Raw genomic sequence first — 14,915 nt, forward strand, 5'->3', positions numbered from 1 at the left:
CTTTTATCCAGAAAAACAAAACAAAACCTGCTGGAATCTCTGGGACAGGACCTGAAGGGAAGCCATATTGAGAAGTTCCTTGTCTGGAGCTCTTTTAATCCTCTGCCACCTCCTGCCATGCACACAAAACGCCTTCTCTCCAGTTCCTCTACGGTTGCATCTTACTCACAGTGCGCCTCCTTTAAGTAACAAAATAATAGACTGGAATCAGAGCTTCACTTTCTCTTCCCTAAGACCAGCAACAGGCTCCAGTTAGCTCTCCATCTCCTAATTTCTCTTTCTTTTTGTAATCAAGTTTCTTAAGTCATCTGAAGGATAAATGAAAGGTGCTGCCATTCGATCACTGTAGATTTTTTGTGTGTGAATTAGAATATTGTATAAGAGACTGAAGGACTCTTCACCCTTCAATTACAATAGCAAAAATAATCTAGAAATGAATGTGTGGCTGTGACTTGTATTGAGTTAGAGAGAACGAGAGCTATAATTAGGATTGCTAATTCTTTTCTGGACAGAGGTTCTCATGCCTTTAATCTCACCATGGACACATTTAAAAGGCACAATTTTTCCATCGCTGGAGCTTAAGAACAGGAATCTGCCTACTGGGTCAGATCATTGGTCTATCTAGCCCAATATTAGCAACACTAACTGGCAGCATCTCTCCAGGGTTTCATGCAGGATTCTTTCCTAGCCCTATCTGGAGATGCCGGGGATCAAACCTGGGACATTCTGCATGCAAAGCAGATGCTGTTACCACTGAGCTACACACCCTCCCTGTGGCTTCATGATGGGAAAACTGAGCCTCTTGAATTTTTCCATGTCATGTGAAAGATATAGAAAGAGGGCCAACCCTGCCATACAAAAAGGTGAAGTGACCTGCTTTAGGCAACACCATTGGGGGAAGGGGGTGTGATAGATGAAGTCAGAAATCAGTGTCTGATGCAGCACAATTTTTTTTAAGGGTTGGGGGCATTTTGGGCCCACTTCAGACATCAGAATATCTTGTCATGGCACTGTGCAGGAACCTGTATCTAGATTGGAACTGGCAACCCTATCTAGGGCTGGTGTTGGGGCTGAACTCATGGGACTCTCTTGGGTACTTTCTAGCTGCTGCTTTCCATCTTCATTTCCATAACAGACTCCAGAGTGTGATAATGCTGAAATCACAGGTGAATCAGTGCCCTGAAACCTTTCAAATATGAAAGACAAAATTCAGCACAGCACTAATTGTTTTGACCCCAGTGTACTGATCCGTTTTTTCTGTGAGCTTTGTACTCTGACCCCACGATCTCCTTCATTCCCAAAAATGTTGTTTTCTCTATTTTTACTGACAGTGCCATCTATGTAGCTGCACCATGGGTGAAACTCCTTGGGGCCCGCCCCCAGTTATGCCACTGAATCTTCTATGTGCAACCATGAAGGCTATTGATTTTTAAATGAAATCTTGGAATCAGGCCAGAGTCAGCAGCCAGCATATTTGGGCAAACGCTGGAGCCCATGGGCCCTGGAGGGCTCACAGGGGCTGATGCCAGGATTTTATTTTAACTCAAGGATGTCAAGCCAGGCAGCTCTGCAGCAGCCATGTCCCCCCCCCCCCCAATGCCTCTGGGCCCGCCCCCAACATAGTGCTGCTACATTGTGGGCGGTGCCTAGAGGTACTGGGGGAAAGAAGATGGTGGTCGCTGATTGCAGTGACTTTAACCAAAGTGGTCCAGCCCCCTCCAAACAGGCAATTCACCCCCCAGCCCGACCTTACCAAGTGGTGGGTAAATGGCAGCAGGTAGGATCAGGCTGCAGGGAAGCCACTGCAGAACCGCCTGACTCGGTGGGTCACCTTTCAGTTCAAGACCTTGAAAGGAAAAAAGAAAAGTCATGCCGGTTGGGTGGGAATGACTTCTTTTTTCCTTACTCTGCCACCTGGTAAGCTTGGTGGTGTGGGGGTTACTGTATCAACTGGATCAGAGGCATGGTGGGGTTGTTCTGGAGGAGGCCCAGAGGGCCCTTTCCCATGGGGCCTTCAAACCTGGTGCCAGACAGGCCTGCTTGAAATGCTAACAAGAGCCCACAGGGTAAGGAATGGTAGCGGACATGCTCTGCCTGTAGAAGGGCCAAGGTCGAATTTGTGGCATCTCCATTTAAAAAGATCTCCTGAAACAAAGCTAGACCTAGCCTTAGAGAACCACTGCCAGAGTAGACAGCACTGGCTAGATAGACTGATAGAAATATAAGCTGCCTTATACCAAGCCAGCCCATCGGTCCACCTAACTCAGTGTTTTCTACACTGACTGGTCGTGGTTCTCCAGGGTTTTCCCCTGTCCCAGCTGGCAATACAAGGGACTGAGCCTAGTGCCTATTGCATAGAAAGCGTGTCCTCTGTCACTAAGCTACAGCCCTCCACCAAATGACCTGACTCATTCTCATAGCTCCATATAGTTATACGTCACAGAAACAGTCCAGCAAAGCTACAAGTTGTAAACAAGCTGCAAGTATGATTGCCACCTTCTTCTTTTCTCCCACAGAGGCTCTGTGCTCTGAAGATGTGGCTTTATGATAAGACAGAAATTCAAGAGCATGAAGATGCAGTGATGGGTGTGCACAAAGTTTCTATGTAATTAAGTTACCTGGCCTTTTAAAAAACAAACAAACCCTGATCCAGGGAAATCCCCAGCAATATTCAGGCGGGGGGTAGGGGGGGATTTGAGAATCGCTGCCCTAGTCAATTCTGCCTTAGAAGAGGCCCAAAGTATGGTCCTACTCCACATCTTTGGGGGCCTTTTCAGATCACCCAAGAATGGCTTGTTTTTATAGCTGCTAAAGTAGCGCTACACAACTGCCTTCAAAGGTAGCTTTACACATCACACACTGGCTGGTGTGACACCTGACTAGTCTCCCTACAGGCACCTCCCTTGGCCTGTGGTGAACAGGCTGAATTCTGGCCTGACATGCCTCCACTCAGCACTTCAAGACTTACTGCAGGTGTGATTCTGAGGTGGGTGAGTCAAGGTAGTGTTCTTTAGATTGTGGAAGAAACAGTGCTGGGGAGCCATCTCTGGACATTATGGGGACTGTACTATATTCTATATATGGAAAGTGCCTCCCTCTTACACACACACACACACACACACACAGTACAAAGGCCTTGCAGTAGAAGCTATTAGAAGGACTCTGGGTTTTTTTTTTAAACCCTCATATCTGAATTAAGGGCAGCTATTAGACTGAATATTAGTTAAACCTCTGCAATTCTAGATGGCCATGCCCAGAATAAGTCATTTCTCAGTCAAACCATCTATTTTCTTTGGCTGTCCAGGACTGCTGACTCCACATTGTCTGCTGTTTCATTTATCCTCCAAATTGGCACCACACAGTCTCTTCTTTCCAAGTTAATTGAGCATACATATATATTTTACACTAGAATCAGGATGATGATTGCCATTGTTTTGAAATTTCTAGAACTGCTCTTCAAGGAGGAAAAAGTATGTTGGCTGAGTTGCCCTTTTATTGCCCTGAAAAAATCCCCAGGACCCACTCTCCGCTGGCAAACAGCCTTGCAATCTACGTTATGTGCAATGACTTTAACACATGGCTTTAGGTCCTGCCTCTGTGGGAACTGAGTGAAGGTCACTGCAGGAACATCCACTTGGAAGGAGAAACCTGTAATCAGGATGAGATGTAGGAGCAAATCATTCCAGATGTTATGACAGCTGTGTCCATCAGTTGAGTTTCTGTTTTGCTTTTGATCTCAGAGTAAAGCTTCAGAAGAGAAGATTTATATGTCAACTCATTGGTGGAAGGTGCAAGGGAGAAAGATATTACTGGGTATATATAAATATCGCTGGAATTGTTTAGATCCTGCTCCTGCTAGATGCTGTGATGCATTGTTAGATCTAAACTCCATCCGCAATTTATTTTTTTCTCTTCCATATCAAAATTTATATGTATGGTTATTGTGATTCTTTAAACAATTATATTTAATGGAAAAGCAGAGTGAAGAATGGAGAAACCATCGACTGGGCAATGGAAATAGTATCTGTAACTGCTGACTTACTGCAGGAAGCAGACAAAGCATTGACAATAACAGCTTTCCTGGCTGCCACCTTTGGGTGCATGGCCTCATCCTTTGTCCATAGTTTCTAATGAGGGAAGGACCATAGCTTTGTGGTTAAAAAAAATACACCTTTGTATGCCTCAGGTCTCAGGTGCAACTTCTGGTATGTATGCTTAAAGTAGGGGTGGACAACATGTGGCCCTCCAGATCTTTTGGCCTCAACTCCCATCAGCCCTAGCCAGTATAGCCAATGGTGAGGGGCGTCATAGGCCAAAATGCCTGGAGAGTCAAAGTTGCCCACCCCTGGGTTAAAGAGATCCAGGTGGCAGACTGAAAAACATCTCTGCTTGATATTTTAGACAGCAGCTGCTGATCAGAATAGTTGATCAGTACTGGGTCAGATGTAACAGTGGTCTGACGAAATCCTAAGTGTATTTACCCAAACATAAGTCCTACTGAATTTCCATAAAACTACAGTCCCAGACTAACAAAGCCACTCCTTGTGTACGTGCTTGCCCACCCCCCTTTCTACCATTCCTTTTATTCAACATAGCCAAACACATTTTGCTATGCCCCATTCATACCATTCCCCAGGTTCCGTTTCCCAATTTCCCAACACGTTTGGAAGGCACCAGGTTGGGGAAGGCTGAGCTAGCCAGCCCATGAAATAAACTTTTTAGCCATCCACTAAACAACAGCCTAGAGATGATAATCTCCTCACGTGACACAACACAACAGCATTCCCGTTAAAACTCCATTTGTACATGGACTTCTTTTGCTCAGCAACACACGCCATCTCAATTTGAGCTCTGCACTTTTGTGGCCTGGCTGTTACGCAATTTGTTTTCCTCCTCTGCTGGTGGGTTCATATTTCAAATCACTTTCAGTCACCCACTAGACTAAGAACAGTTTCTGGGAATATTTGATGGTTTCTGGATACTTTCATTTCCGCTTGTATTGGACATTTTCAACTCCCTGGATTATATATTGCCAGCTGTGGTTTGTTTAGGAAATTCAAGTAATGGCTTCAGCCTCACCAACCCTCAAAAGTATACATTCTATAAACAGGTGTCACAATGCAGAATGCTAATGCCTTGCCAATCCGTTATGTATGTTTTTCAAGTGAGCATCCTTCAGTTTATGTCAGCCTTCCCAACCTGGTACCCTTCAGATATTTGTACTAAAACTCCCAGAATTCTTGACCATTAACCAATCTGGCTGGGGATGATGAGAGTTGAAGTCCAAAACATCTGGAGGAAACCAGGTTGGGCAAGGCTGTCGCAAAGGCTTATTGCTTATCAGCTGACTGGGGGGGACCAATGACATTCATGTGTTGCACACTGCAGTGTTGCATCCAGCTCTGCTGTCCTTGCATTTGTAAAAATATAGGGCACAGTGCAGAAGAAAATCAAAACATTTCTCAAAAAATCATCACCATAGGCTAGTTTGGAACAGTTCCGATCCTGAACTGTGGTCACCTGTGTCTGTCTGACAGGCTTTACACTGGACCTGTGAGATCACATACCTCAGACACACACAACCTGGTGCCCACCAGACGTTTTGTACTACAACTCCCAGAATCCCTGACAAGTAGCCCTATTGGCTGAGGCTTATGGGTAATTGCAGTCCAAAACATTTGGAGAGTACCAGGTTGTCTACCCCTGGCGTGCTGCATGCATTCACCATGACAACAGAGCACAATGATCCAGAAGCCAACTGAAAAGAGCAGAACGAAATTGAAAAGGACAACACCCCACGTATCTCCTCCTCTGACTATAAGACAACTGCTTTCCCTTGCAACCCCCCCCATTCACATAAGCATTTTTTGTGTAGTGGAATGAACCGCTGAAGCCTTGTCCATTTCTTGACATCTGGTTTCTGGCTGATAGTAAAAAGCAGATTCAGGAAATACCTTTCCTTCACCTTTAGGTGAAAGAAAATTAAAAAAGGAATGCCTTCTTAGACAATCTCCATGATAAACAGCAACCTGGCTGTTGATTTCAGTAACACTTCCCCTTTAAGGTGCCTGCGTGTGATTGCTTCCTGCCTGGTCCTTCAGCGTAACAGCAAAGGGGCCTAGGTGAAGAACCTCTTTAAGGCCATGTATTTACACCACTTCCTTTGGCCTGTCTCACAAGGTTCTGGGCAACCTCCTCTCCCTAGAATGTCCAAGATCGAGCACAGAAGAGAACAGCTGCTGCAACTGGCAGGCAGGATGAAGCTTTGGGATTGTCCAGGGCTGGTATATAAATACCGGAAACCTGGCCTTCTCTCCTTTTCTGCTGCACTTCACTTTCAACCTGTTGCACTTCTGGCTCTAGCAAGTCCTGCTTCAATTCCAGTAACAGATGGCTGGGACCCTGAGTTTTTCTTAAGGGTGTGTGTGTGTGTGTGTGTGTGTGTCGGGGGGGACCCTTCCAGAACACCCATGCGTGGGCTCTGGTCCAGCCTTCCAATAAATGTAGGGCCTGGAGTAGGGCCAATGGGTGCAGGGCTGAGGCCAGGGGTCAGCATTGCTGGGCACCTGCCAGCAGGGGTTCACAACTATGAACCACTAGAACTCTGTCCTTGCCATTGCTGCCCGCACACCTGTCCTATCAGAGTGTACAGCAGCAGTGGAAGGAGGGCCCTGTTCACTTGTCTGCTCTCTCCTGGATAGAGATAAGGCCTGGGCCGAGAGAGAGAGAGACAGAGAGAGACAGAGAGAGAGACAGACAATGAGGACAAGTGAGTGAGTAACGGTAGGATCCTGAGGGAGTCTTGTCCTAGGTCTGGAACTAGTGCTGAATGGGTGTGATTCACCTCCCCACTCCATGTGTTCATAAGTGTCCACAAATATGGATATAATAATGTTAACAAATCATTCAAATATTCTCACAAAACTCCCATGCTTCCAATTTTTTTTTAAAAAAAATCACCGGGTGTCTCTGTTTGGTTTGCTCCCAGAAAGATGGCCTGACCCAGGCCATACTATTCCTAAAGGAGATCTGGGCTGATTCCCATCATACATTTTTGAACATGAAGGTTCGTAATTCTGCAGTTGCAAAGCAATGAAAATGGAAAAGAGCAATAAGCAATTACTCTGGCTGCAAAGAAGATACCAATAATTAATGTGTGCCCCCAACCCCCTCACATGGAACAGGAACTGGTTAATTAAGGGCCAATTTGAGGATGGTGGCAGTGAACAGGAAGCAACTAATTAAAGTGGCAGAAGCTGAGAAGCCCAAGTCAGTTAAAAGAAAGGGGCAAGGGGGAAAATTAAAAGGACAGTAGCCCTGGGAAGAGTAAATAGCACTAGCCAGTCCACAGTGTACAGGCTGGCGCTGCAACTGCATTTCTACACCAAAACAAATCACAAATCGGGTCTTTAAAAAGACAGGAAGACAAGATGGGGGTGCACTGGATTGCAACAGGTTGGCAATTATGTTGTCTGGATTCTCTGTAAAAACTGAGTGAATGAATTATGCTTGTCCCAAACTAACACCTAGTATGGAAGCAACTACAGCTATTTCACTGCTTTACGGATGGATTTGTCCTTCAAAAAGCTTTAGATAAACAGAAGAAATACTGTACTGCACTTATAATAACCTCTTTGCATCTCTGGCTCCAGGTAAAAGATGACATGCGGCCCAGTCCGATGCACGTTGACTTGCATTAAACCCACTGAGTTCAATAGGATGAGACTGCAGGCAAAACGCAAATCAAGGGCTGTACAATAGGTTTGAAGAAGGTCTTATGTATAGCTACCAAGCTGCAGTCCTGTTGCTCTTGGTGCAATGCAGCTGAGCACTTAACTAGGAGTTAACAAAACAACACAAGGTCGATTCTGAACTGCTTATTTATTTTCTGGCTAAAATACTGTTTCTATACTTGCTCTTTGGACTAATCTAACTACTCAAAGCACTAGTGCTTGACTGCTTATGGCTGTTTCAGAAATTCAGTGGGAGATAAAACAGAGTTATCTCTAAAATTACATGACCAATCTTAATGAAATTTTCCAGGAGGTTAGTTCCTACGCCTTTCACATTTTCTTAACAACAGTTTTGGTTTTAAAATATGTAATGCCTTTTATTTGCTGTTTTATTCTATGTTGTCTTTATTGGTTGTTGGTTGTTCCTGTATTGAATTTTATTGTTTTTAATTTTGTAGCTTGTCCTGGATATATATTGAAGGGCAGCATAGTAGTTCTTTAAGTGTTGTGTTGATGTTGTTTTTCAAACTGCATGGTCTCAAAAATTGCGGAAAGGCAATCTCCTAAATTTATCCGATACATATATTATGACAGGAGGAGAGTGAACATGATAGAGAATGATCCACCACCCATAGCTCTCCCCGTGTTTCTCTGGCAGCCTGTATGAGCTCTCTTAGAGCGGAAACCTTACTGCAGGGGTGGGCAACTTTGAACAGTCTGGAGGCCATTTCCCCTCACACCCATGACCTTCTGCACGCCAGACTCCCACTGCCATGCCACCAAAAACAATGGGGGAGTAAATAAAAGTCATAGCAAATGCTACAGAGGCTTAGAATGGGTAAATTTAGCGTGATGGTTGCTGAATTTCATCAGCAAACCATGTCTTTTAAAAACATTCCTTCCTGTTTTTAAAGAAAAGACACAGCATGTGTGTGTGTGTGTGTGTGTGTGTGTACTGGGGGGGCAGGCATGTGTATAGCCCACCCCTGCTATACAAGTTATGTGTGTGGAGGCAACAAAAAACAAGTTACTGAATGAAATGTAGATTATTTGGCAAGGTAGTGATTCTGTTGCAAGAAAATAGCATTTGCCAACTACTTAGAGGGCAATATGTAATGAGTGGGAAAATGTGAGTCACCCCCACCCAAGCAAATGTCTTTATCATGATAGTAAATACTTTGTGGACACTTACCGGAAGTGTGTCATGAGCACAGATTGAACAGTATTTGTGACATTGTGGTGACAAGCAACACAAGTTCATCTGCCACCACTATATGTGACTTTTTAAAGTTTGCTGTTCATCCTTTTTTAAAAAATATATTCCTTAAAGGCTAAATGCTCCCGCAGTGTACCACTCACATGTGGAGCATTCAAACACTTCTAAAAAGTAGTGATGCCCTGTTTCTTTAGCACTGCCTCATCGTTTGGGGAAAAGGAATCTTTAGAATGGGCATTCCATAGAAGGCAATGCTATGTAGATAAATATCATCCACACTCCAGATGCACATTCCAGTGTACATCTGGATACACATTCAATTTATACCTATGGTTCCTGATCCAGCAAGAAACCTGATGAAGTGTGCAGAATGATCTCCTTAGCTGGATATGGATGATAGGGGTTTTGTAATATATGCTATTGAAAAATACATTAGTTGAACATAGGGAGCAGTCAAGCACCCAGACAGCGTCACATCCTGCAAAAGTGAATTCTCTACTTATAGCCCATTCATCACTAGCCAGCTGAGAAAATCAGACTTTTCTCTTTTATGCCTGCTAAATTGTTCTCTCTAGCTACACACAGACACACAGGGTCTATCTTCATGGGTGATTTGATATGGTTTGGGACCATTTGGAGGTCCTTTGTGACATATGACATTGTGGCCAGTCCACAGCCACCCCAGACTTTACCTGTGGGGAAGATAGGTTTTGCCGTTTTGCAGAGTAGTTTTACTCTGTTGTTTTTCCTTTAATTTGGTTCCCCTGCAGTTCAGCTGCTGTGTGCCCATCCATCTGCTTTAAATTCAGTATGATCGGGGCATTCCTAGGGGGGTGTCTTTCACCTGGCTGTTCCCTCGGTAACTTAGGTAACTAGAGTAACTAGCCTGCCTTCCCAACACATCAAGAGCAGTCTTTTGAGCCTTCAGAATCGTGCTGCACTTCCTTTTCACCAGTGGGAGTAACTAGCTTCTGTGATTATGAACTTAGCTGATGTTTGTGTTACTTCACTTCTCTGATGTTGTGTTAAGTCGCTTCTCCGATGTGGTGTAAAGTTGTTTCTCTGACCTCATGCTACTTCGCTTCTCTAATGTGAATAAGGGCTATATCACTGTAGAGATCTAGTGCAGTCTCGGGAACGTGGGAGCAGAGAAGCTTGTCATTGCGAAGAGGGAGAAGTGCCCAGGGAAGGAGAGAAGGGGGTTGGAAGCTATAACTCCACGACAGTTTGCTGGAATGGGAGAAATTGGGGGTGGTGGGGTTATTTCATAAGGAGCCTTCAGATGCTACACTGAAAAATTGGGGATTTTGGCTTTTTCATTCAAAAGTGCACACATTGGTGAAGGGAGGGGGGATAACTCTGTGACAGTTTGCTAGAATGGGGTGAAATTGGAGGGGGTACTCTCACAGGGAGCCTTCAGATGCTGCACTGGAGAATTGGGGATTTTGGCTTCTTCATGCAAAAGTGCGCACACTGGGGAAAAGTGTGTGTGGGGGGGAGCTCTAACTCTGTGACAGTTTGCTGGAATGGAATTGCAAATTAGTTATTCTACATTCATAATAATGTATTAGCAGGAGGGATTCTTCAGAACTGTGAATTAACTACTCTCCGTTCATAATAATGAAGTAGCAGGGGGGAGCCTGGACAGGGGTGGGAAACAAGCCTCTCTCAATGTTTGAGCAGTCCCTGCCCAGTTGATGACGTTCAGTTCTACTCCCCACAGTCAACCCAGAAGTATGCTCCTTTCAAGCGCTGTGTGACCCGTGAAAACCAGATTTTAAAGATACAGTACACTCAGCTTTTCTTGCTTTGTGTGTCCCTGATGGACCAAAGCCAATTCCATGAAAATCCAGATAATACTGCCCAGAGAGCTTCAGCTATTGGGCGGTATAGAAATGAAATAAATAAACAAACAAACAAATAAATAAATACTCTAATGTGCTTCTCATTTTGTTGTTGTGAAGATCCCCCTACTCACACACACATACACAAGCAAACACTGGTTTCTTCCCCCTTCACAGCCTGATTAATAGACGTCTTAGGACACAATTCTATCAAGATAAGTGGCTGCCTCTGAACTTGGAGGCGACCGCCTATCCTAAGCAAGGCAGGAGAGGCACGGGGGAGATCGTTTCCTCTGCGCCTCTCCTGCCTTGCTATTTTTTGCTAGACAGCCGTTTTTGGCTGTCTAGCGGGGGGGGGGGGCTGACATGGAGAGGAAGCTGCCATATGACATTGGATGTGTCGTACGTGCAGCTCCGCTCTCCTCACCCCGGAACACCCCCCAGCCCCACCCCTTTTCAGTCGCTCTGTGCTCCTCTTGCAAGTGTGGAGGATGGGGCTTCTCCATGCTGCCTCTGAGGCAGCGTGGATGAGGGGGGAGGTCGGTTCCCAGAAATGAGCATATCCTATCGCCCTCTAGACAGTGTCTAGTAGCCATAGGATTGCTCCCTTAGTTGGCAGCCATCAAAAGTAACTGAGCAAGCATCTTCAGGTCATTAGTGACCATTGAGAGCATGATGCAGATTAAAAGTCAGAGCTGCATTTTAGTTTAGTGTTTTAGAAAACACACCCCTAAACTATTCCTATTGAGATTTTCAAATCAAAAGTGCTTATTTAGTCCATAGACCTTTCATTGCCCATAGTTTCTAAATCTAAACCCCATAAAATCAAGAGACATTTCTAAGCCAGCAGTCTCTGGGTGATACCCATTCTATATTTAAGACATCACCCTGACTAATGCATGATATTGTTGGCCGAAGAGTAACTAGCCCAACCTTTATATGATCCTTTACCAGTCCATATGCTAAAGTATGAGCATGGAAACCAACAAGCCTGTGCTGTTTCTTTGCACTCTCTACAGACTGATTTCCTTTGGTTGACAATCTACAATAGTTCAAAAGCAATATAATATAATGCTTTCTTGATTCTGTTTGGTGAAGAGTTCTGTGTAATCTAGACGCCTTCATGAAAGATATCACTTCATTTATTTTATAGCTGTTAATTCTCTGCCAGCAACAAGAAAAGGGATTGCGTTAACATTTGATATAAAGAATGTGCCATCTAGTGGAGAAACACCAGGACGATGGTCAGACCTACTTTGCCAGACAGATGTATTTGAAATGGTCACATGACCAGAGTGATGGTGGAATGTGTTTGGGTTTAGTCAGTCCGATCAAACTTGCCTAAAATGCATAACATTTTTCTCAGATTCGTATTTTCTTTCATAGCCCCCATTTTAGCATGCTGTTTATTAATTGCTAACAGCTAGGCCACTGCTACAAATATTCTGTGGTAGTGGATTTTTTTCTTTTTCTTTTAAAAGAAAACAAATGAGTAACAGTAGCACATTCAGTTTATAAATTTAATTAAATTTGTTAATCCATGTTCTCTCACTGAGGTTTGGCCTGCTCCTGATTGCTTCTGGCTCAGTTATAAGTGGTATTGTAGTTGGGTGACTTATTTAACAGCATGGCAAGGGCGCAACACCCCTCCCCCAACCCTTGGAAGTTGTCCACCCTGGCACTCAGGTTTAAATCTGCCTGGAAACCAGACCATCTGATCTGGAAACCCTTCCCTAGTCACGCTCAATGATACTGAGGGAGATGATGCATTTTGAAGCCCAGGCCAGGGAGCCTGTGCCATCAGCTCTGGAAGGAACCACCAATGGCTTGAGACAACTATGGTTTGCTGTTTTGTTTTTTAGTGACATTTGTTTGTTTCAGTATTTAGAAATGGTAAATTCTGAGAGTGCCTTGGACTGCAAGAAGATCAAACCAGTCCATACTCCAGGAAATAAAGCCAGATTACCCACTTGAAGGAATGATTTTAAAGGCAAAACTGAAGTACTTTGGCCACATAATGAGAAGACAGGATACCCTGGAGAAGATGCTGATGCTGGGGAAAGTGGAAGGCAAAAGGAAGAGGGGCCGACCAAGGGCAAGATGGATGGATGATATTCTGGAGGTGACGGACTCGACCTTGGGGGAGCTGGGGGTGGCGAGGGCCGACAGGAAGCTCTGGCGTGGGCTGGTCCGTGAAGTAACGAAGAGTCGGAAGCGACTGACCGAATAAACAACAGAAAGGCAATAAAGAAATGCATTAGGGGCAGCTGCAGGAGTTGGGAGTTACAGGAGGTTTTTCCTGTCTAAACATGCATAGGGTTGCACCCTAAATAATAATAATTAAAAAACCTGCTCAGGAGCATCTAAATGTCATCTATTCCTACTTGCTATGCCTTTTAGTAAAGCCAGAGTTGACCTTGGCTGGCACCAACGATGTGTGGGAGCTCCCAAACAGCGTTCTTGCCGTGGCAATTGGCCTGTTTTGATAGGCAGCGGAGCTGGCCGTCGGACTGTACAGGAGAAAGCGGAAGGGCTATATATAACGTCCGCTTTTATCCGTCTGTGACATACAGGTGAAGATATTAGAATACTGAGGCTGTCTTGGAGAAAACCCCACTGAACTCAATGGGACTTGCTTCTGAGTAGACACGTCTAGGATTACAACTGGGAAATGTGTTCTCAAGACGGAGCAAGCTAGACACAGAATTAAAATCAACCATGTTAAGCACAGTAATAACGGTGGCGCCTCATCCCCCCCCCTTTAATTTGCCAAGTCTCCAAACTGGGGGAAGCTGCCCCAACAGAATTTCTGCCTGCTATGCCGCTCTTAAAGGCACAGGGGCCCTGCTTCCGCCGGGCTTCTCCTTGGCAGCGGATTCACGGCCGCCTATGAATTTTTGCCTGCGCTGCGCTTTCGCGCCGCGGAACCTTGCTGCTTCCGGCTACGGAATCCAGGGGGACGTGTTTTTCTGTGGAAACGCGGAAGTGCTGAAGGAACAGCCTATCTCTCTGCCTAATGAGGTGAAACCGCAGACAGGGCTTGTCATGGCTGGCATGCGAGCACTGCGTAAAAGCAAGACGCTACGGTACGGAGTCCCGATGATGGTGAGTGACGGCAGCGGCGGACACGTAGCTGAGCAGCGGGAATGCGAAGCGTTTGAGGGAGGGGCGTAGTCCGCTCCGGCGTTCGCCGGCTGTAGCGCGCCGGGCTGGCCACCAGGGGGCGGTGTCGGCGTGAAAGGCGGCGCGAGGGCGGCCACCCCCGCGCTCTGCTCCGCGAGGGGCGCGTGAGGGGTCGGGGTCGGGGGCGCGCGCGGGAGTCACGTCAAAATAACGGCTGTTACACGCACACGCCCCGCCTTCAGGCCGCCCACCCGGCTCGTGCGGGGGAGGGGGTTATATAAGCTGGAGGGGAAGTTGAGGAGGGGTCACCGTTTTATTCTTAGCAATGTATAAGCTATATAGTATGGCATATGTACTTGAAACCTGGCTGTAATTTTTTTAAAGAGGCGTTTGGTCTTTTTTTAAATGACGTGGCCTATTTTTTTTACATTTTTTTTTTAATTTTCTTCTTCCTGTTCTATTAATAATGGGTTTCCGTATTGTGTTCGTAAATTGCTTTGAGACTGCTTTTTCCGATGGGAAGCGACGCATAAATGTAATAAATAGTAATAATAGTATGACCGCTGTTCTCGGCCTCTCTGAAGAAGGAAAAACATTTGATAAGCCAGGCATAATCTCGTGCGAGAGGGGCTAGCCTAGCCTTCCCCAGCTGGTGCCCTCCAGATGTGTTGGACTCCAATCCCCAGCATCCCCAACTAGAAAGTTGTCCAGTGCACATCTGGAGGGTACCAGGTTTGTGAAGGCTGGGCTAGAGCAATGCACAGTGCTGACTTTCCAGCCGCTAAATGAAATCCAACAATATGAGGGGCAGGAGGAGCTAGAGATGTGGAAGACCAGAAAACACACAGCTGGTCATGCTTGTGGACGGAGGACTCCTTGTGCTACAAAATAATAGACTTTGTGCAGCTATTTCTTTTCTTACCAGATTTTCTGTGGTAAGAGAAAAGATAGAAGTGGCAGGAAAACACAGGAGGGTAACAAGTTGCAGATTTTATGGGG

The 14,915-nt window shown here is 45.4% G+C and overlaps 1 protein-coding gene and 1 long non-coding RNA gene across 3 annotated transcripts in view; both read left to right on the forward strand.

Annotated features, from left to right (window-relative positions):
- Positions 1-1,648: 1,648 nt before the first annotated feature.
- On the forward strand, positions 1,649-4,525 carry LOC146357450 (uncharacterized). 2 transcript variants are annotated; one of them, XR_014789683.1, is made up of 3 exons: positions 1,649-1,777; positions 2,517-2,586; positions 3,448-4,525. It is a non-coding gene; the product is annotated as an uncharacterized LOC146357450 (long non-coding RNA). The 2 variants fall into 2 exon arrangements; XR_014789684.1 differs by having other exon boundaries at positions 1,649-1,822; positions 3,448-4,089.
- A 9,239-nt stretch (positions 4,526-13,764) lies between these two features.
- Positions 13,765-14,915, forward strand: part of COX16 (cytochrome c oxidase assembly factor COX16) — a 60,831-nt gene continuing 59,680 nt past the window's right edge. Inside the window, exon 1 of the mRNA XM_084847876.1 lies at positions 13,765-13,898. Coding sequence (XP_084704002.1) covers positions 13,839-13,898 — 60 coding nt within the window. The 5' untranslated portion in view covers positions 13,765-13,838. The remainder of the gene's footprint in view (positions 13,899-14,915) is intronic.

This window comes from Heloderma suspectum, chromosome 1 (assembly GCF_057233095.1).
Source record: "Heloderma suspectum isolate Gila_16-S chromosome 1, 16-S_ref, whole genome shotgun sequence".
Lineage (NCBI taxonomy): Eukaryota > Metazoa > Chordata > Lepidosauria > Squamata > Helodermatidae > Heloderma > Heloderma suspectum.